The sequence below is a fragment of the Mesoplodon densirostris genome, chromosome X (assembly GCF_025265405.1).
Source record: "Mesoplodon densirostris isolate mMesDen1 chromosome X, mMesDen1 primary haplotype, whole genome shotgun sequence".
In the NCBI taxonomy this organism is placed as follows: Eukaryota; Metazoa; Chordata; class Mammalia; order Artiodactyla; family Ziphiidae; genus Mesoplodon; species Mesoplodon densirostris.
The window spans coordinates 32,603,588-32,623,134 of NC_082681.1; the positions used below are offsets into that span (position 1 = coordinate 32,603,588).

The 19,547-nt window shown below is 46.5% G+C and overlaps 2 protein-coding genes across 2 annotated transcripts; one reads left to right on the forward strand and one right to left on the reverse strand.

Moving 5' to 3' along the window:
- Positions 1-8,553: 8,553 nt before the first annotated feature.
- NDUFA1 (NADH:ubiquinone oxidoreductase subunit A1) lies at positions 8,554-12,194 on the reverse strand. Its single transcript, XM_060087135.1, has 3 exons — positions 11,996-12,194; positions 10,851-10,940; positions 8,554-8,705 (listed from the first exon to the last, which is right to left on the reverse strand). Exons 1-3 carry the CDS (start codon positions 12,095-12,097, stop codon positions 8,685-8,687), a joined length of 213 nt encoding a protein of 70 aa, XP_059943118.1. The 5' UTR covers positions 12,098-12,194; the 3' UTR covers positions 8,554-8,684.
- A 93-nt stretch (positions 12,195-12,287) lies between these two features.
- RNF113A (ring finger protein 113A) lies at positions 12,288-13,496 on the forward strand. Its single transcript, XM_060087134.1, has one exon. It carries the CDS (start codon positions 12,412-12,414, stop codon positions 13,444-13,446), a length of 1,035 nt encoding a protein of 344 aa, XP_059943117.1. The 5' UTR covers positions 12,288-12,411; the 3' UTR covers positions 13,447-13,496.
- Positions 13,497-19,547: the final 6,051 nt, after the last annotated feature.

Genomic DNA, 19,547 nt, shown 5'->3' on the forward strand with positions numbered 1-19,547 from the left:
CACTGTGCTTTATATATGGAGTGGTTGGTTTCTTACCATAAGACAGTTGGTCTCAATCCCAATAAAGAAAGGAAAGTGCTTTGCTAAGTGTCCTCTTTATCCAAGATGAAATGCTGAGCTCACTGCCTGGAAGACACACACAGATCCAGGACCCACACACAGAGACTGCTGAGATGGTGTAATGAGGTAGGGATGGACTGGGGATGGACTGGGATGGGAGGTACTGTGGCTTAGATGGAGGAACTCAGACTCTGATCACAGACAGGATTTCAAACCCCAGCTCTGCCATGCACTGGCTTTGTGACTTTAGGCAGGTTGTTTCACCTCTCTGAGCTTCAATGTGTACAATGGGGATCTTGATAGGCATCACTTCGTAAGGCTGATAAGAAGATGAAAGGAAGCGATTCATGCAGAGCGCTCAAAACAAGGACAGGCACACTCTAAGTGCTGTTGACTGGAGAAAAGAAAAGCACAACCTAAAAGTTTTAAGTTCTGTTTTATTCAGGGACCTTACTGAGGACTATAGCCCATGAGACAGCATCTCAGAGAGCTCTGAGGAACCGTTCTGAAGAGCTAAGGGAGGAGCCACGATATACAGGAGTTTTTGCTGAAAAAAAAATGTTGTCAAACATCAAACGATTATTGCTAATCACAAAAAACATCTCAAGTTCATGACTTTAGTGCTTTTCTCTGTATGTGAAGATGCCAGAGTCTGGGCTCATTGAAATCATTCCTTAGATATGCATCTTAACTATCTAGGGCCAGTAGCGTTGTCTGTTGGGCTGGGGGTGCAGCTGCAATGGCTCCTGGCCTGATGGCGGGCAACATTGTTTGTTTAGTAGAATGGCAGGCGACTTTCTTTTGTCCACAGTGCCCAATAACCATTAGGTACCACAATCATGACGATGAAGAGACAAACCATAACGGGGAGAATCAAAAAGTACAGCAGGGGCTTCCCTGGTGGCGCAGTGGTTGAGAGTCCGCCTGCCGATGCAGGGGACATGGGTTTGTGCCCCGGTCCGGGAAGATCCCACATGCCGCGGAGAGGCTGGGTCCGTGAGCCATGAACGCTGAGCCTGCGCGTCCGGAGCCTGTGGTCCACAACGGGAGAGGCCACAACAGTGAGAAGCCAGCGTACCGCAAAAAAAAAAAAAAAAAAAAAAAAAAAAAAGTACAGCAGTCAGAAAGAGCCGGTCACTTCCCCAAAGCTAGGAGAATGTGCCTAGGATAACAGGGGCGGGTGTGTCTTGAGCTCTCACTGTTTAGGCTTGGTGCCCAGGAGCCAAAGCAGGAGGAGGACTCGTGTGGACACTGCCCTTGGTGAGCCCACAGGCTCCTGATCTACGAAAACGATTGATGATAAGGACTGGCCTCAGTTCTGTTTGCTGACCTGACTCCCACAAGGTCCATCAGACCAACTGCCATGAACCTTCTAGTGCCATAGCAGGCCCTGGTCCACACCCCGCCCTCCTCCTGGGTTCCCTGGGGGAAAGAGGAGAAACTGGAAACACTAGGCCCTACGTAGATGCATTGCAAAAGGGCAGAGCTCCAGCCTCCTGCATGCCAAGCTTTTGTGGGCAGGGGCAGCAAGACCTCTCCTAAGAAGCCCTGGGGCCATTGGTGTGAGGCCCAGGGTGAGGACCTGGCCTGGAAGGGCGGGCAGTGGGATTCTTAATTGCCCGGAGGAGAGAGACTTGCAGGCCAGCTATGAGAAACTCCTAGAAGACAAAGTGTTTGCGTGGGGGAGCCAGGAGAGATTTCCCAGACGATTAGAAAGGCTCCTCTTGGAAGCAGGAGCTGCAAGTGGGTGGGCCAGAACTTCACCTCCTACCCCCAGCCAGGCTGCTCACTGAAGCGACAAATTCTGACCTCCAGGCTGTCCAGCTTGAGAGGCCTTTTGAACTCTCAGGCAGCACTGAGGACAGGTTCTTCCAAAGCACACCCTCCTCGGGTGCCTCCTTCCCGGCGCAGCTGAGTGTGGAGAAGTGGCACGGAGCCCCGGAGAGGTGCAGGTGGGGCACGAGGGCGGGAGCAGGAAATAAGCCTTGGCAGCCCCTCTCCCACACACACGGCGCCTGGTCCAGCCTGGCCCCTGCAAGAAGGTGGAGCCTGCGTGCAAAGATGTGCCCCGCGGACCCAGACCCGCCACGAAGCCCTTCCAGACCCTGACGGCAGCCCAGTGAGTGCGCGGAGCGTGCCCGGTCCGCTTCAGGGAGATCATCGACACACACACACACACACACACACACACACACACACACACACACACACACAGACACACACACACACACACACACACACACACACACACACGGTCAGACCTGTGAGCCCGCCTCCTGGGCTTCCTTCCTTCCGCCAGGGGAGGGAGAGGGCAGGGGCCTCACTTGCCCCCCGCATATGGGAAGTGGGGCGAATTTGTACCCAGGATGCGGTGCTCACTAGAGCGAGGAGCTGCTTCCGTCGCTGTCAGCTCCTTCCTGAATTGAGGGCAGTTGGGGGGTGCTGGCCGGGGCGATTGACGTCAGCGCACGAGGAAGGAAGCCACACCTTGGGCCTTGGATTCTATTCTTTCCCACCTGTAGTCCTTCAGTCATGTCAGTTCCCACCCAGTTCCTGCCCTTGCCTCGTCTTGTACCCTCATGCTCACCCAGTCACCCCCTTCCCTTATTTATCTTCTTACTCTCCCACCCCGCCTTTCCTCCTCCCTGCCTATGTCCAGCAAGGCTGTCAGTTCTCAGCGATGAAGCTCGGGCTAAATGCTGACGTTCTCCTGTCAAGTGAGCCCAGTCAGCCAGCACATATCTTCTAAGTACTGCAAAGTGGACAGGTGGCAGGCACTGTGGTGAAGTGAAGCTGAGTGAGACAAGGTTCCCACCCTCAATGCACCTACAATCTAGTTGGGAAGATAAGGTGTGCTCACGTGAAAAGAGAACCAATGAGTCAAATGTAGCAAGGCATCTTGGGTTGGGGCAGGTTCTAAGTGTGTGGCAGAGTGACCTCACTTCCAGTCTAAAAGGCCACCACACTGTGCCGGGAAGGGAGAGGAGGTGCTAGGAGCCCAGGGCCTTTCCTAAACTGAGGCCCATTCTCCATCCATAAAGGCCACACACCCTGAGAACTGTACTGTGCCAGTCAGTCTCAGGTGGGTGGATCCCTGACAGTCATGATGTCATAAAGACCTCTCAGAACGTTCCAGCTGTTCTTGAGCATGCAGGTCTGCCATAGGGCGAGTGCCACACTGAACAGTGCCATGCTCAGAACACAAGTACTATGGCAGAGCTGTTCCTGGATAACTGGACTTTTGATGGTGATGCCTTGATGTTCTGTTCCATGGTCATAACCACACTGGGCTGCCCCCAACAGACACTGGATGAAAACTCCAGAGTTGCCCTAGATACCTAACCCACCTTGCCCCAAAGACCAGGCTCTTAGAGATGAGAGACCGGAGTGGGCTTCTGGGGGCCTATGCTGTTTTCTGGCCTCTAGAAACAAAGGGTATTAAACCTAGAAGGAAAAAAATCTGTCTGCTAAGTGAAAGAGACACTCCCCAGCCGTGTGGTAGGTGGCACACAGGGGGACAGGCAGGTATACCAAAGAAACTCCTAAACACACGGAAAAGATTCTTGTTTTCTTGGGGGCAGTGATGCTCAGTGTTTCCATTGTCTTCCCGTTTTTCCTATTGCCTTTGGTATTACAGTCCTTTAGGGTCATAACTGAAATTGCATACTTGTTTGTACATTTTATTACCTGACTACTCTCTAGCCCATATATCATAATTGGTTTCTCCATGTTTTCTGGAACTTAGGAAGGCGCCTGCCAAGAAACAGAACAACAGATGAAACAAAATGTGTTCAAACTAGTAAAGCACCAGTTACATGGGTTTACACAAGTAAGATCTGCTAGGCCATTTTCTCAGTGATGCCCCGAAAAGAACAATTAGGTCTTTAGTCCTCAATCAATATTTGTGGAAATCCCAAAAGCAGTGACTTGGCTCTGCATTGCTAAAGAGACTTTGGGGGTGGAAGAGGTATATTATGGCCAAAAGCATCAGACACAGAGGGTACACAAATAGGCCAAAGAAACCTTTAACAATTAAAGATTATGCAAACATAGCATTGGATTTATTCCTTACAGAAATGTCCTCATCTTTTATCAACAGTGCCCCATGTGTGAAGGTCACAAGAACATTCTGAGCCCCTCAGGGTCTAGCTCAGGTTCTACTCCAGCTTCATCTGGGAAGCAAAGGAAGAGCACATCCCAAAAGAATATTCCCGAGTATGCAAACCTAAGAGATGAAATATTGGGTCAGGGGTGTGTGGATGAGGTGGGGTGGAGGAAGGCAGCATTACACAAGCACACGGGGACCCAAACCAAGAAGCTGAACGCCAGAGTTTTTAGATACATACAATCTGCATCGACATACTTGGGAAAGAAAAACCTCGATAACTGTTCCGTGTGTCTTGTGTGTCACAAAAGTGTAGTAGAATCATTTGAGTTCTCAGGTCACAAAAGTATCAGGGTGATATGAAATCTTGAAAACCAAGTGGTGTTTATCTCTCCACCCTCCTCCCATCCAAAGGCTCCCTGTTGAGGACGGCCAGCTTCAGTCCCATCCGGTCACCACCTTCTCCTAGAACAGAGCAGGTCGTGTCTGCCGAGAGGGGTAACCGGGCACTCGGTCCTCACGGTGGCAAGAAACTGCATTTTCCTCTCTGCTCTCAGAACACACCTTTAGAGCAATGCGTGTCCTTATAGAGGTTAGTGCGGTCTGTTGTCTTTGTTGCGGTGTTCTGCGAATCCCTAGGTGTGATCACTCATTCTAAGAGAGGACCCAAGACTGCTGCCGCCACCTACACTTGGTTCCGCAGCGGGCCTGAGGGTCCTCCTACCACATTCGGGTGCCTTTGGGCGACCTGGGAGTGGACTGGACAGCTGTTCCAGGGGTGCTTGCAGCGCCAGCAGTGATCCCCTCCACAGGCACAAGGCTGCCCAGTTACAAACTACTCCACATACATGACGTCCTGACTGTCTCAGATACCCAGGGACGTGTGCAGAGCGCGTACTATCCTCCCTTGGAAGACAGGAGGAGACCTGAGCCTCAGAGCAGTGAAGTGACTTGCGTGAGGTCACACAGCTGGAGGCGGCGAGCCTCCTGATGTGCTGATCCCCCCAAAGTTCCGATTCTCCACAGCCCTTCAGAAAAGAAACGGTTTGTTCTTTGCCTTCTCGACTTGAAGCACGTCACTCGCAGTGAGTTGGGATACATCCATGGGAAAACAAATGCCTCCAGGGATGGGATAAAGTTCAGGTTTACAAATGAGCCGAGAGAGAATCTGGGATCTGAACTCTAATGAAAAAAGAATGAGGAACTAGAGGAAAAGGGGAATTACTCCCATAGACGCCTGACCTGAATAAGTAGGAATTTAAAAAAAAAAAAAAAAAACCAGCAACATTTCGGGACTTCCCTGGCGGTCCAGTGGTTAAGACTCCGAGCTTCCACTGCACGGGGCACGGGTTTGATCCCTGGTTGGGGAACTAAGATCCCGCAAGCCGTGCCAAAAATAAAAAATAAAAAAAATAAATAACACTTCCTGGCATGTTGCTTGATGGAGACCATGCTGCTTTCAGAGTTTCTCGATCTCAGCAGTGTTGACGTCGTGGGCTCCCTAAAACTGTCCTGGGAGGGGCTGGCCCCTGCACTGTAGGCTCTACCCACTAGATGTCAGTAGCACCTCCCCCGACTCTCCACGTGAAAATGTCTCCAAACTTTCCGAATGTGCCCTGACGGGCAAACTCACCCTGGCTGAGAAGCACGTCTTTAAGTCCGTGCTCTGCAGAGCAGCCCGGCAGATGGTTGCACGTCCCCACCTCACTCTCCCGCTTGCCGCCCCCAGAGGCTTCCAGCTGCCCTGGACAAAGTCTGACACCCAAGGGAGACAGGCCAGGCCCTTGGTGTTCTGGGCCCTGCCAGCCTCTCTGGTCCCTCTTCCCTCTCCTTCCTGCCTCACACTCTTTGCTCTAGTTCTGCACAGACTTGCGGCTCTTTCCCACACAGCCACGGTAGTTTGTGTCCTCACACTCGCGCTGCTTTTCTCGCCTCAGTTGCTTATCTCGTGAATGCTCCCCAACCTTCAAGACTTGGCTTGGTGTGGGCATCACCTGGAACTTACCTGAAGCCCTTTCCCTTCCGCCCACCTGAAGGTTGGGTCAGATCCCAGCTGTGTGCTCCCACAGCACCTTCTGCAGACCCCTGTCATAGCACTCACCACCCCATCCTGTAATTGCCTTGCAGTCAGTCCTCCGGACTGAGCTCCAGAAGGGCGAGGCTGTCTTATTCAAATCTGGGACACAGTACCTGGCATGTGGCAGTCACTCAGCAGTGTTTATTGAAGTGAGCCACAAAGAACAGTTAAAAGTGCACTAGGTTGGGAGTCTAGACACGGAGAGTCTAGTCCCAGGTCTGCTACTAGCTAGCCAGGTGATGGCTTCCCATCGCTGAACCTTTGTTTCCTCAACTGAGCAATCAGAATTTGGACTAGATGTCTAAGGGTCCTTATAAGTTGGAATTGCTGATTCTAGAGCGTTGTCTTTTTTTTTTCATAAATATTTCACTTAAAAGTGTTTCCCAAAGGGCAGGGCCATCCTCTTTCAGCCCCCTTCTGAATGTGTATGGCTTCCTCTAAACTTTTTCAAACTCTTTTCCTACTGACTATTTCATTTGACCCTACAAGTAATGATGGCAGCCTGGCAGATATAATTTCAAACAAGAACCATTCTTCCAAACAAGTGACATAAAGGTAAACTGTGTATCAAATGTTACCATCACAGAAGACAGAAGAACACGTGTTTGTATTTCTACATGCATAGAGACCCTTTGGGGTAGTGTGATAGTGGGGCAGGTGCTGGGCAGGGGACTGGAACAAGTCTTTTCACTGAATACCTTATACTGTTGGATTTTTGAGCTATGTGAATACAGTATCTGTTTTAAAAGTTAAAGAATAAAACCATATGTATAAAATTAGCTGCAAGGATATATTGGACAGGACAGGGAATATAGCCAATATTTTATAATAACTATAAATGGAGTGTAACCTTTAAAAATTGTGACTTTGTTGTATACCTGAAACTTATATAATATTGTACACCAACTATACTTCAATAAACATAAATTAAAAAGATAATAAAACCAAATGAATGGCATCGTTTACCAAGCATCCTTTCAACTTGCCTTAAAAGCAGGTGACCAATGGACCCGAGGTCAGTAGCCAGACCACATCTGTCATAGCTGCTGTAAGAAAACCCTTCTGGCTAACTGCACTTTCAAAAAATCAAAGAGAAATGCAGGCTACAACGCACCACTCTAGTCTTCTGGCTTCAAAGTGTGCATTTTAATCTGGTTTACTCCCTGGCAGTGGAGTATAAAAATAAGGCTAAATTTCATAGCAAGTGCCACAAAAAAGGGAGAGAAGAATTCGGACGCTAATGCTAAACCTGACCAACTGATTTTCTGTCACTTTGTAGCCCCTCCCTATACAGCCCTGACATTCATCTGAGGATGAATCCTCTAGTGGATGAGCCCCGCCTAGAGGTACAGTGGACAGAGAACAGACCTAAAAATCAATAGATTTAGTGACAAATTTAGTAATGTTGTCAGTAAGTCTCCTGTATTCCTATCTGTACTACCTGCCCTCTCTCTTCCTTTCCAGAGATAGTTCTCATAACAGTCAGCAAAATGAGCCCTGTGTAGCACTAAATAAAGACTAGAGGTTGTATTAAATTTGTAACCATGACCACAGCTTTCCTTAAACAGTTTCATCATCACAGGGTGGCACAATATACAGTATTCCTCTAAGTGGGACTGCCACCTCCTTCCTCTGTCAGCCCTGTCCTGTAAGATGAGGTCAACGGAAACTATACAGTGCAGGTGTGTTTAAGGTAACCAGCAGATCAAATGTTAAACTAAATAAAAGATGGGGGTGACAAATAACTTAGTTTTCTCACCCAGAGGTCCTGTGGTCACCTGGGGTGTTGATCTGTACACATGGAGTATCACCATCTTCACAGTAGTTACACCTTTTCAGATCTTCATATTACCTGAACATGCAATTCTTTATTTCAAATGGTCGGTACGCTCATTTTAATAAACATAATCACTGTTGTTGCTGCTCTACACAGCAATCTAAAATAAAAATCAACACTTGAGTGAATACTATGTGCTGGATACAGAGTGCATGAAAGTTGAAGGTGCGGTCTGCAATTTTAAGCACATAGGATTCACCCAGAAAAGGAACTAGAAAAAAAACAAAGTACTACTTTTTCTGTATTCTCCTAGCAATCTCTGAAGAAACAATGGTTTTCAGTAATATTACAATAGCAGGAACTACCATTTGTGACACATTAGGCACCAGGCACAGTGATCGGCACTTGGTGTACATTACGTCTATAATTTTACAAGCCTCAGTTGCCTTTAGTTTTTTTAAAGTGATAAAGCTACATTGGGTAGACTGCTTGATCTTGTGTAGTACCATTCTAAAAAGTAAAGAAAACCTCTGATTTTACTTTTTTGTTTTATTTTTATTACACACTACAAAATACACTGCATGCAACACAATACACTGCATAACCTTCTAGCAGGGGTAGACAAGCATAACTGAGTTATTTTCATCAATCAGGAAAATGCTTCCTTAATCAATGTTCTCCAAACCCTGAAAAACAGTTTAAAAAGGAAAATGTGAGAATTCTGTTCCTGTCAAAGATGTACATGTACTACAACCTACAATGATTCCTATAACCTATAATGACTCCTAATTTTCATTTTCTGACAGTAGCAAACATACCACTTTATATGAAAAGACAACCCCCCCTTCCACTTGCAATCAAAACTAAAGTAAAGCAACTATTTACCACCTGGATCCTTCTACAAAGCACCCTCAGCGTCAGAGGACAGTAAGGTAAATCCATTTTATAAAATAACAGCCAACATCAGGAAGATATTATTAGCCCCATTCTACTTTTTTACAGGTGAAAAAAATGGAGGCTCAGAGAGGTTTAAAGTCCCTTGTTTAAGTCAGTAAGGAAGCAGTAAAGCCAGAATTCAAGTTCAGGGACCCCCAACTCCGGAACTCTTGCCCTGTAAGCATGACACTATTCAGAAGACCACTCTATCTTACTCAGTTCACAACCAAATACTTCAGAAACAACAAAGTAAAAGAGTAATCAGTGATGACATTTCTTCCAGGGGTTAAAATAACACATTTCACGTATTCTGTTCCAATTGAAGGAAGAATCAACTTGAGAGAAATTAAAATTGCATAGTCCTAGGAGCCACCCTGTAAAAATCCTAATTCATTTGGTCCAGTCAGGGTCCTAGGAATCTGTATTTTATCTCACATGCCAGGTGATCCTGATGGCATACTTTTTTTTTCTTTTTTTTTTTTTGGCTGTGCGGCTTGCAGGATCTGAGTTCCCTGACCAGGGATCGAACCCGTGCCCCATGTCCCTGCCCCTTGCAGTGGAAGCTCAGAGTCCTAACCACCGGACCGCCAGGGAATTCCTCCCCCACTCCCCCTTTTTTTGGTTATTCTTGAACCATACTTTGAGAAATACCACTCTAGATGAGTAGATAACTATCATCATGTTCATCAGATTAGATTCTCAAATAGCACTATACTGAGAGGCAGATCACATAGGTTGAGTCCTTATACTGTAATTTAATCACTCCGACTTTCTGATTTCTCATCTATAAAATGGAATTAATATTTACCTAGATTTGCTGTGAAGGGTGAATTAGCAAGGAGAAAGTATAAAATAGTAAACAATTTGTACAAGAATAATGAGGATGAATTCCTACAATATATAAGACATACTATTAAATTGAACCATATGAAAATGCTACTGCTTGGCCATGTTTGACCCACAAAAACAGCAGTTTCATAGGATTCAATCAAATAAAAAATTATAGAAATTCTTTAATGTACTGGTGCAGGAACTGGCAAACCAATGGAGTAGAGTGCATTCATGAAACAGGCCCATGTGTCTATGGAAATTTAGTTTACAAGAGTGGTATTTCAAATAAAAAATGGACTTTTCCATATGTAGATAACTGTGACAACTGGCTGTTTCTTGGAGAAAACTAAAGTTAAATCCTTGCTTCACATTATACCCCAAAATGACCTGTAGACAGGTCAGAGCACTAAATGTAAAAAAGGAAAAAAGACTGTAATGGTATTTGGAGAAACTGTAGAAATATATTTTTAGAATCTTGGGTACAAAAGTCATTTGTAAACAAGATATAAAACCCAAAATCCAGAACGATAAAATATGATAAACTGAACATCAAGATTAAAAACTATCTGATCAGCTCGGTGCTTTGTGACCACCTAGAGGGGTGGGATAGGAAGGGTGGGAGGGAGACGCAAGAGGGAAGAGATACGGGAACACATGTATATGTATAACTGATTCACTTTGTTATGAAGCAGAAACTAACACACCATTGTAAAGCAATTATACTCCAATAAAGATGTTAAAAAAAAACTATCTGATGAAAGCCACCATAAAGTAAAAAAGACAGCAGACTGGGAAAAATACTTGCCACATATAAAAGAGACAAAAGATTAATATCTCTAATATATATATAAGGAGCCCTATAAATCAAAAAGAAAAAGACAACAGAACAAGAAAGGATATAGGCAGATGATCCACATAATAAGAAATGCAAAGGATCATTAAATATGTAAAAGACAGTGCTATTTTAGTTTGCATTTTCCCAGTCTGCTGTAAGACCTTTGGCAAAACATTAACCAGAATGCACCTCAACTCTGACAGATGGGCTAGCGTCAGAGCCATCTTACCTTTGACACATAGTAACGATTAACTCCAGAGATGCGCCTGTCTCTTTCCATCAAATGCCACTGATATGAATAATGGGCAACCCTTTTTTCCTACAATTAAAAGAAACTGTTATTGTAGTTTATAAAGATGAGTGACCCAATAGAGGGATATTAATAAGTGACATTCCAGAAAAATGGAATCACTGATATAAAAACCAAATTAACAATATAAGACCAGAATCCTAAATAAAATCAGACCACTAAACTTTAGAGTTAAGATGGTAACCATGAGTTCTTACACTTTCTATTTTAACCAGCATCATTTTTTTCTTTCCTCCTTTCTTTTTTTTTTTTTTAAAGTCATGACTACTTGTTCCCTTTGGGGACCCTAGTGAGAAGAAACAACAGTGGTAGATCACAAGTGAAAGACAATCACAAAACCAGAAAGTAAATACATTTATACTCTGTACTTTAGAGATAATGTGAAGGACTAATTAGAGAGGAAAATCACAATCCTAATGTGAAAAACAGGAGCATGACCTAAGTTCCTAAAGGTTTGCAAGAGAAAGTGGGAGGATAAAAAAATGTCAAGGTAAAAAAAAACCTAATTAAGGGGAATTTCCTGGAGGTCCAGTGGTTAGGAGTGGGCGCTTTCACTGCCCGAGCGGGGTTCAACCCCTAGTCGGGGAACTGAGATCCCGCAAGCCGCGCGGCGCGGCCAAAAAAAAAAAAAAAAAAAAAAAGGCTAGGAAAAAAGTGAAAAACAAGAAGATACCAAGATATGGATGCGAGAAATCAAAATCCAGCAAGAAAGGAGACCAGAGGTCAGAGGGAGTGGGTCCAAGGGTAATTGACGCCTCTCTCCTCTGCCTAGCAGTTTGGACCTACCTCTTTCAATCTCCTGCCTTTCCAGCCCCCAAAACTCTACTCCGCCCTCCTGCCCACGCTTCACCTAGCAACCAGCTGTTCCTTGCTAAAGTAGAATACGGTTCCCGTTGGCTTCGTTCCGCAAGCCTCGACTTTTAGGCAATAAAAAGAAAAAGGGCCGATCTCGGTATTCCCCATCTCGGAGAGAGGCTCCGGGTCCTAACGGGTTCCCGACCCCACCGCCCATTTCGTAACGCCAGCCGGTGGAGTCAGCCGCCGGGCCGGAGAAGCCGCCTTACCTTGCCCCCGTTAGTGAACCTGTGGATGCGTGCAGTGGCCATTCCCGGGATGAATAAGCACGCGGCCATGACGGCGATCCCTGGGAGAATCTCGAACCACATCGCGACACCGTTACCAAGGCCAAACACTTCCTTCCAAGCTCCTTAAAGGTGACCCGGCTTCAATCCCTTTCCGGTAACTTCCGCGGCAGCGCATGAGCGGGGCGGGGTCACGTATGCGTCCGGAGGAAGCGACGGGGCGCGGCAGGGCCCAAGAGTGGTGCGCGCCTGCGCTCTCGCACACTCTTGCACCCACAGTCGTCTCCCCACAGCCGATTTTGCACCGACTCGCGGTCGAGCGGAAGACGTGCAGTGACGTGAAGCAGCTCCGCGCCACCCAGCAGGCCACAGCCGTTTCGGAGCTCGAAACTCTTAAAATGGCAGAGCAACTTTCTCCAGGAAAGACGACAGACCAGGTGTGCACCTTTCTTTTCAAAAAGCCTGTGCGAAAAGGGGCTGCAGGCCGCAGAAAGCGCCCGGTCTGCCACCGAGAGTCCAGAGACAGCAGCAGCAGCAGTGACGAAGGTAACACTGTGGTCCGCCCGGAAAAGAAGCGGGTGACCCACAATCCGATGATACAGAAAACCCGTGGCAGTGGTAAACAGAAGGCGGTTTACGGCGACCTGAGTAGCGAGGAGGGGGAGGGGGAGAACGAGCCCGAGAGCCTCGGCGTTGTCTATAAGTCCACTCGCTCGGCGAAACCCGTGGGGCCAGAGGATATGGGGGCGACTGCTGTCTACGAACTAGACACAGAGAAGGAACGTGACGCGCAAGCCATCTTTGAGCGCAGCCAGAAGATCCAGGAGGAGCTGAGGGGCAAGGAAGATGACAAGATCTATCGGGGAATCAATAATTATCAGAAATACATGAAGCCTAAGGATACGTCTATGGGCAATGCTTCCTCCGGGATGGTGAGGAAGGGCCCCATCCGAGCTCCCGAGCATCTGCGTGCCACCGTGCGCTGGGATTACCAGCCCGACATTTGTAAGGACTACAAGGAGACTGGCTTTTGCGGCTTCGGAGACAGCTGCAAATTCCTCCATGACCGTTCAGATTACAAGCATGGGTGGCAGATCGAACGTGAGCTTGATGAGGGTCGCTATGGTGTCTACGAGGACGAAAACTATGAAGTGGGAAGCGATGAGGAGGAAATACCATTCAAGTGTTTCATCTGTCGCCAGACCTTCCAAAACCCAGTTGTCACCAAGTGCAGGCATTATTTCTGCGAGAGCTGTGCGCTGCAGCATTTCCGCACCACCCCGCGCTGCTATGTCTGTGACCAGCAGACCAATGGCGTCTTCAATCCAGCGAAAGAATTGATTGCTAAACTGGAGAAGCATAGAGCTGCAGAAGAGGGTGGTGCTTCCGATTTCCCAGAAGACCCCGATGAGGGTCCAATTCCCATTACTTAATTTTCCCATTATTCTCAAATCTCAAAATAAATGTTTTGTTGTTTTGGAAATCTTAATTTGTGTCCTTCCTTTCTAGGGAAAGTGAGAGTAAAAGGCGGGTGGTGAAGTCGGGTCCTGGACGGATGGCTTGTAAAAGCACCAAGGTAGGTATAATCTGGATTTTTACCTGGTATAAATGCTGCCTGTGTGTAACAGATACTTTTCAAAACCCTTTAGCATAAATTTGGGGGATGGGAGAAGTTCGAGAAAAGAGCTAGAATTTGCCTGAAGTGACCAAAGCTGTGATGAAAGCAAAAGCTGGACCTATTTATTTATTTATTTATTTTTTTTTTTTTTTTTTTTTTTTTCTTTTTGCGGTATGCGGGCCTCTCACTGTTGTGGCCTCTCCCGTTGAGGAGCACAGGCTCCGGATGCGCAGGCCCAGCGGCCATGGCTCACGGGCCCAGCCGCTCCGCGGCATATGGGATCCTCCCAGACCGGGGCACGAACCCGTATCCCCTGCATCGGCAGGCGGACTCTTAACCACTTGCGCCACCAGGGAGGCCCTGGACCTATTTATTATAGCACATTTTTGCATCACTTAATAATTTACAAAAGTACTTTCATACATTATCTGTCTTGGGAGCGCGTACTACTTCAAAATACACCTCAGCCAAGGTGTGTCTGTTGGGGGTTGAGGGCAGCAGTGGGAGTGGGAGAATTGGGTCGCGAGACTGGTAGCTGTAACCGCACAGCCTGTGCATATGGGAGATGCTCCTTGCTCTCCTTAAAGCACCTATAGGGGGCTTCCCTGGTGGCGCAGTGGTTGAGAGTCCGCCTGCCGATGCAGGGGACACGGGTTCGTGCCCCGATCCCGGAGGATCCCACATGCCGCGGAGCGGCTGGGCCCGCGAGCCATGGCCGCGGAGCCTGTGTGTCCGGAGCCTGTGCTCCGCAGCGGGAGGGGCCACAGCAGTGAGAGGCCCGTGTACAGAAAAAAAAAAAAAAAAAAAAAAAAAGCACCTATAGGTAACCCCCCGGCCATGGATGACTGAAATGGCCTATGCTCCGCGGTCCAGTATGACAGCCACTACACTAGCTTCGTGTGGCTGTTCAGCACTTGAAATGTGGCTGGTAGCCACCGTATTGGACATGCAGTTCTAGACTGAACTTGTGAACCTGACATTTTATAATCCATTGTCTGAAGCTGTTCTCTCAGACCCTGTAATAGAGCTGATCACGCCCTATTAAAGTTAATCTAGGGCTTCCCTGGTGGCACAGTGGTTGAGAGTCCGCCTGCCGATGCAGGGGACACGGGTTCGTGCCCCGGTCCAGGAGGATCCCACGTGCCGTGGAGTGGCTGGGCCTGTGAGCCATGGCCGCTGAGCCTGCGCGTCCGGAGCCTGTGCTCCGCAACGGGAGAGGCCACAACAGTGAGAGGCCTGCGTAACGCAAAAAAAAAAAAAAAAAAAAAAAAAGTTAATCTATGTACCTACCTGTCTTCCCAACTAGTTTGTGAACTCCTTAGTGACCAGGCCAGTGCTTGGCATATAATAAGCACTTAATAAATAAACCCAGAGAGGTTTGAAAAAGGAGATCAGGGCCACAGGCTTGAACCCAAGCCGAGGAGCTTTGACTATATTCTGTTGGTAATGACGAGGTAGAGACTTGGGGAGGGGAACACAATCAGACATTTTTTAATGTTACTGTGGTTGCAGGCTATCAGATAGATGGCAGGGAGATGGAAGGTAGGGAGGCCAGTTAGGGCAAATGACTAGTAAATTTTTGTTGATCTGACTAGAATTTGGGCTGATCCCAGGAAACAGATGTAAAAATAAATAGTGGGTTAGAGTTTTTATATTCATATTCGTTAGTCCATTTAAAGATATTCTTTGAGTAACTACTCTGTCAGGCACCATGCCTGGCATACGGGATATTAGCAAACAAGATAGACATAGCCCCTTACCTCATGGAGCTGGACATCAAATAGTGCAGGTGTGATGAGTACAAGAACAAAAGTGCACTGGGTTGATCTCTCAGGATTAAGTCAATCCCAGCCTTTGGGAGAGTTCAGAATCAAACTCACTTGATATGTGATAACATTCTTTAACAGAATGTATTAAGTACAGTGGGGATACATGAGAAGCCTAGTGGGGAAAGGGCTAAAGAAAGCATCACACAGAAAACAGCATTTAAGAGATGAGACGGGCTTCCCTGGTGGCACAGTGGTTGGGAGTCTGCCTGTTGATGCAGGGGACGCGGGTTCGTGCCCCGGTCCGGGAGGATACCACGTGCCGCAGAGTGGCTGGGCCCGTGGGCCGTGGCCGCTGAGCCTGCACGTCCGGAGCCTGTGCTCCGCAACGGGAGAGGCCATAGCAGTGAGAGGCCCGCATACCCCCCAAAAAACAAAAACAAAAAAAGAGATGAGACAAAAAAACTGCAGAACAGGAAAGAGAAAGTTGTAGAGGCAGATGGAGAAAGAGAAGCTTACACTGAGGTGGAACGCAAAGGAAGACAGTGTTCTAAAAAGTGTCATGGAAAGAAACAGGACAATGAGTAGCAAAAATCAGTGGTGTACTCAAGGTATTTTTCATGTTTACGAAGTTTATGATTAAATTTTTTAAAAGAAATATTTTTATCACCTTTAATTAAACGGTGCAACTTCATTTCATAGGTGAAAACTAAATAGTTATTCCTACAAATTTTAAAAAAATTAAATATGGAGGGAGTTCCCTAGTGGCCTAGTGGTTAAGACTCCGGGCTTCCACTGCCGTGGCCCGAGTTCAATCCCAAGTTGGTGAACTGAGATCCCGCAAGCCTTGTGGTGTGGCAAAAAAAAAATAAATATTGGGGGGGTGGAGAAAGCATGCCAGCAGAGATGAGTTGCCGCTGGACTCTGAAGGGGCTAACCTAGTCTAAGAGCTCAGAGGAGGCTCCCCTAGGAGATGACCCTCAAATTGAGACCTGAAAGGGGGGTGGTAGGAAGAGTATCACAGTCAGAGGGTTAGTATACACCAAGGACCTGAAGAGAGAGACTGGCTTCAGCTAAGAACTCGAAGCAGACCAGGATGCTGGAGGAAAAAGACAGATGGTAGTCAGGGCCAAGTCAGCCACCTTGCAAGTCATGTTAAGGACTCTGGACTTTATCAGAAGGGCAAAGGGATGCCATCAAAGGGTTTTAAGAAAGAAAGTGAGATGATCAGATCTGAATTTTAAAAAGATAATTCTGCAGTGTGGGAAATGGATTGTGGAGATCGGACACAAGACAGGGAGATCAGTTAGGAGGCTGGTGCACTAGTCCAGACGATATGATGGCAGACTGGACTAGACCGGAGGCTGTGGACATTCATTTAATAAATAGTTTTTGAGCACCCACTATATGCCAGGCATTGATTTTAAGCACTGGAGATAACAGCCAAAGCAAAAGCATTCAACTCCCTGCACTCTAGAACTTACATGAGAGAGAGTAACAGAATTATACATGCATAATATATAATAGATTGAGCTAAGTGCTATGAAGAACAATGAAGCAAGGTAAGGGGATGAGAGTGCGGGGTGGGGGGCCATGTTATTTTATATAGGGTGGTCAGGGAGGGCCTCTTCTGATAAGGTGACATTTGAGCAGAGACCTAAATGAAGCAGATATCTGGGAGAAGAGCATTCCAGACAGAACACCAAGTGAAAAGGCCCTGAGGCAGGAAAGTGCCTGACGCGTCCTAGGAACAGTGAGGAAGAAATGTAATTATCTGTTTTGGGAGCCCGTACAGAGTGGACTGAAGGAAGAGGAAAGAATAAGATTAGATAAGAAAAGTAATGGGGGGAGGGGGGCGAGGGCAGACTGTGTACAGCCTTATGAGCCATTGTACAAACTTGAGTTTTTATTCTCAGTGACATGGAGGGTCACTGGGAGGTTCTGAGCAGAGGACTAACATATCTAACACTGGCTTTAAAAAGGATCCTTCTAGGGCCTCCCTGGTGGCGCAGTGGTTGAGAGTCCGCCTGCCGATGCAGGGGATACGGGTTCGTGCCCCGGTCTGGGAGGATCCCATATGCCGCGGAGCGGCTGGGCCCGTGAGCCATGGCCGCTGGGCCTGCGCATCCGGAGCCTGTGCTCTGCAACGGGAGAGGCCACAACAGTGAGAGGCCCGCATACCGCAAAAAGAAAAAAAAAAAAAAAAAAAAGGATCCTTCTGGAACTTACGGGGGATAATGGAAATGTTTTATATCTTAACCAGGGTGTTTGTTATACAGGTGTCTACATTTGTCCAAACTCACTGGACTGTACATGTATGTGCATTTCATTGTATGTGATTATATCTCATTAAGAAACACCTCCAGATCAAAGGAGAAAACAAAGAAACTGGTTGCTATGTAGAAAATAAACCAGGGCAGGAGGGTCAAGGGATGAAGCAGAGAGATCAGTTAGAAGGCTACTGCTGTTGGGACTTTGCTGGTGGCGCAGTGGATAAGAATCTGCCTGCCATTGCTGGGGACGTGGGTTTGAGCCCGGGTCCGGGAAGATCCCCCATGCCACGGAGCAACTAAGCCCATGCGCCACAACTACTGAGCCTGCATGCTAGAGCCCACGAGCCACAACTACTGAGCCAGCATGCTGCAACTACTGAAGCCCGTGCGCCTAGAGCCTGTGCTCCGCAACAAGAGAAGCCACTGCAATGAGAATCCTGCGCACTGCAACGAAGAGTAGCCCCTGCTCGCCACAACTACAGAAAGCCAGCACAGAGCAATGAAGACCCAATGCAGCCAGAAAAAAAAAAAAAAGGCTGTCCAGGTGAGAGATGGTACGTGCCTCAAACCAGGTGGTGGTGAGAAGGGGTCAGATTCTGAATGTAGTTTGAAGGTAAAACTGACAAGTTGTCTTGGCAGGTTAGATATGAGGTGTAAGATAGAAGAGTCAAGGTGACTCCAAGATTTTTGACCTGAGCAACCAGGTGGAAAGTGGTGTTCCACTTAGTGAGATGGAGAGAGGCACATAGAGAAAAGTACGTAAGACACAACTTTGCAGTATAACAAGTAGTTACATAGGAACCCCTTGCATAACCACCACCCAGGTCAAGAAATACAAAACTGACAACACTCAAGAAGCCCATCACATTATCCAGATTCTCCAGATGACACACACAGGTAACCACTATGCTGATTTTTATGATAATCACTCCCTTGCTTTTTTTCCATTGATCTTCCTCTTTAGCTATTTATCTCTCCTTCCCTCTCGCCCAACCAAGAATAATGTATACTTAATGTCTTTTGTTTCTCTCCCATGTACTCTTCTTTGTAACAGCTTTATTGAGATATAATTCACATATCATATAATTCACCATTTTAAAATATGCACTTGAGTGGCTTTTAGTATATTCACAAGGTTGTGCAACCATTCACCACTATCTAATTTGAGAAAATTTTCAATACTTCAAAAAGAAAAACAATACCCTACACCTGAAACTAACACAACATTGTAAATCAACTATACTCCAATAAATTTTTTTTTAATTTTTAAAAATTTAAAAAAATTTGCTAATAAAAAAAATAGAAAGAAAAGCATACCCATTAGCAGTCACTCTCCATCCTCCCAGGCAACCAGTAATCTCCTGTCTCTACATATTTGCCTCTTCTGGAGATTTCATATCAATGGAATCATATAATATGTGGCCTTTTGTGACTGCCTGCTTTCACTGAGCATGCTCTCAGTGTTCATCCATATTGTAGAGTATATCAATATATTCCTTAAGGGGGCTGAATAATATTCCATTTTATGGTTATACTATATTTTGTTTATCCATTCATCAGTTGATGGACTTTGGGTTGTTTCCACATTTTGGCTATTATGAGTAATGATACATTCATGTACACACATTTTTGTGTGGATGTGCATCTTCATTTCTCTTGGGGAGATACCTAGAAGTGGAAATGCTAAGTCATACGGTAACTGTTTAACCTTTTTTAAAACATTTTTTTAACTGAAGTGAAATTCACATAACAGGAAATTAACCGGTTTAAGAGGAACAGTTTGGTGACATTACCTCTATATAATTCCAAAACATTTTCATCACCCCAGAAGAAAGCCTCATACCCATTAAGCAAATGCTCCTCATTCTCTCCTCCCA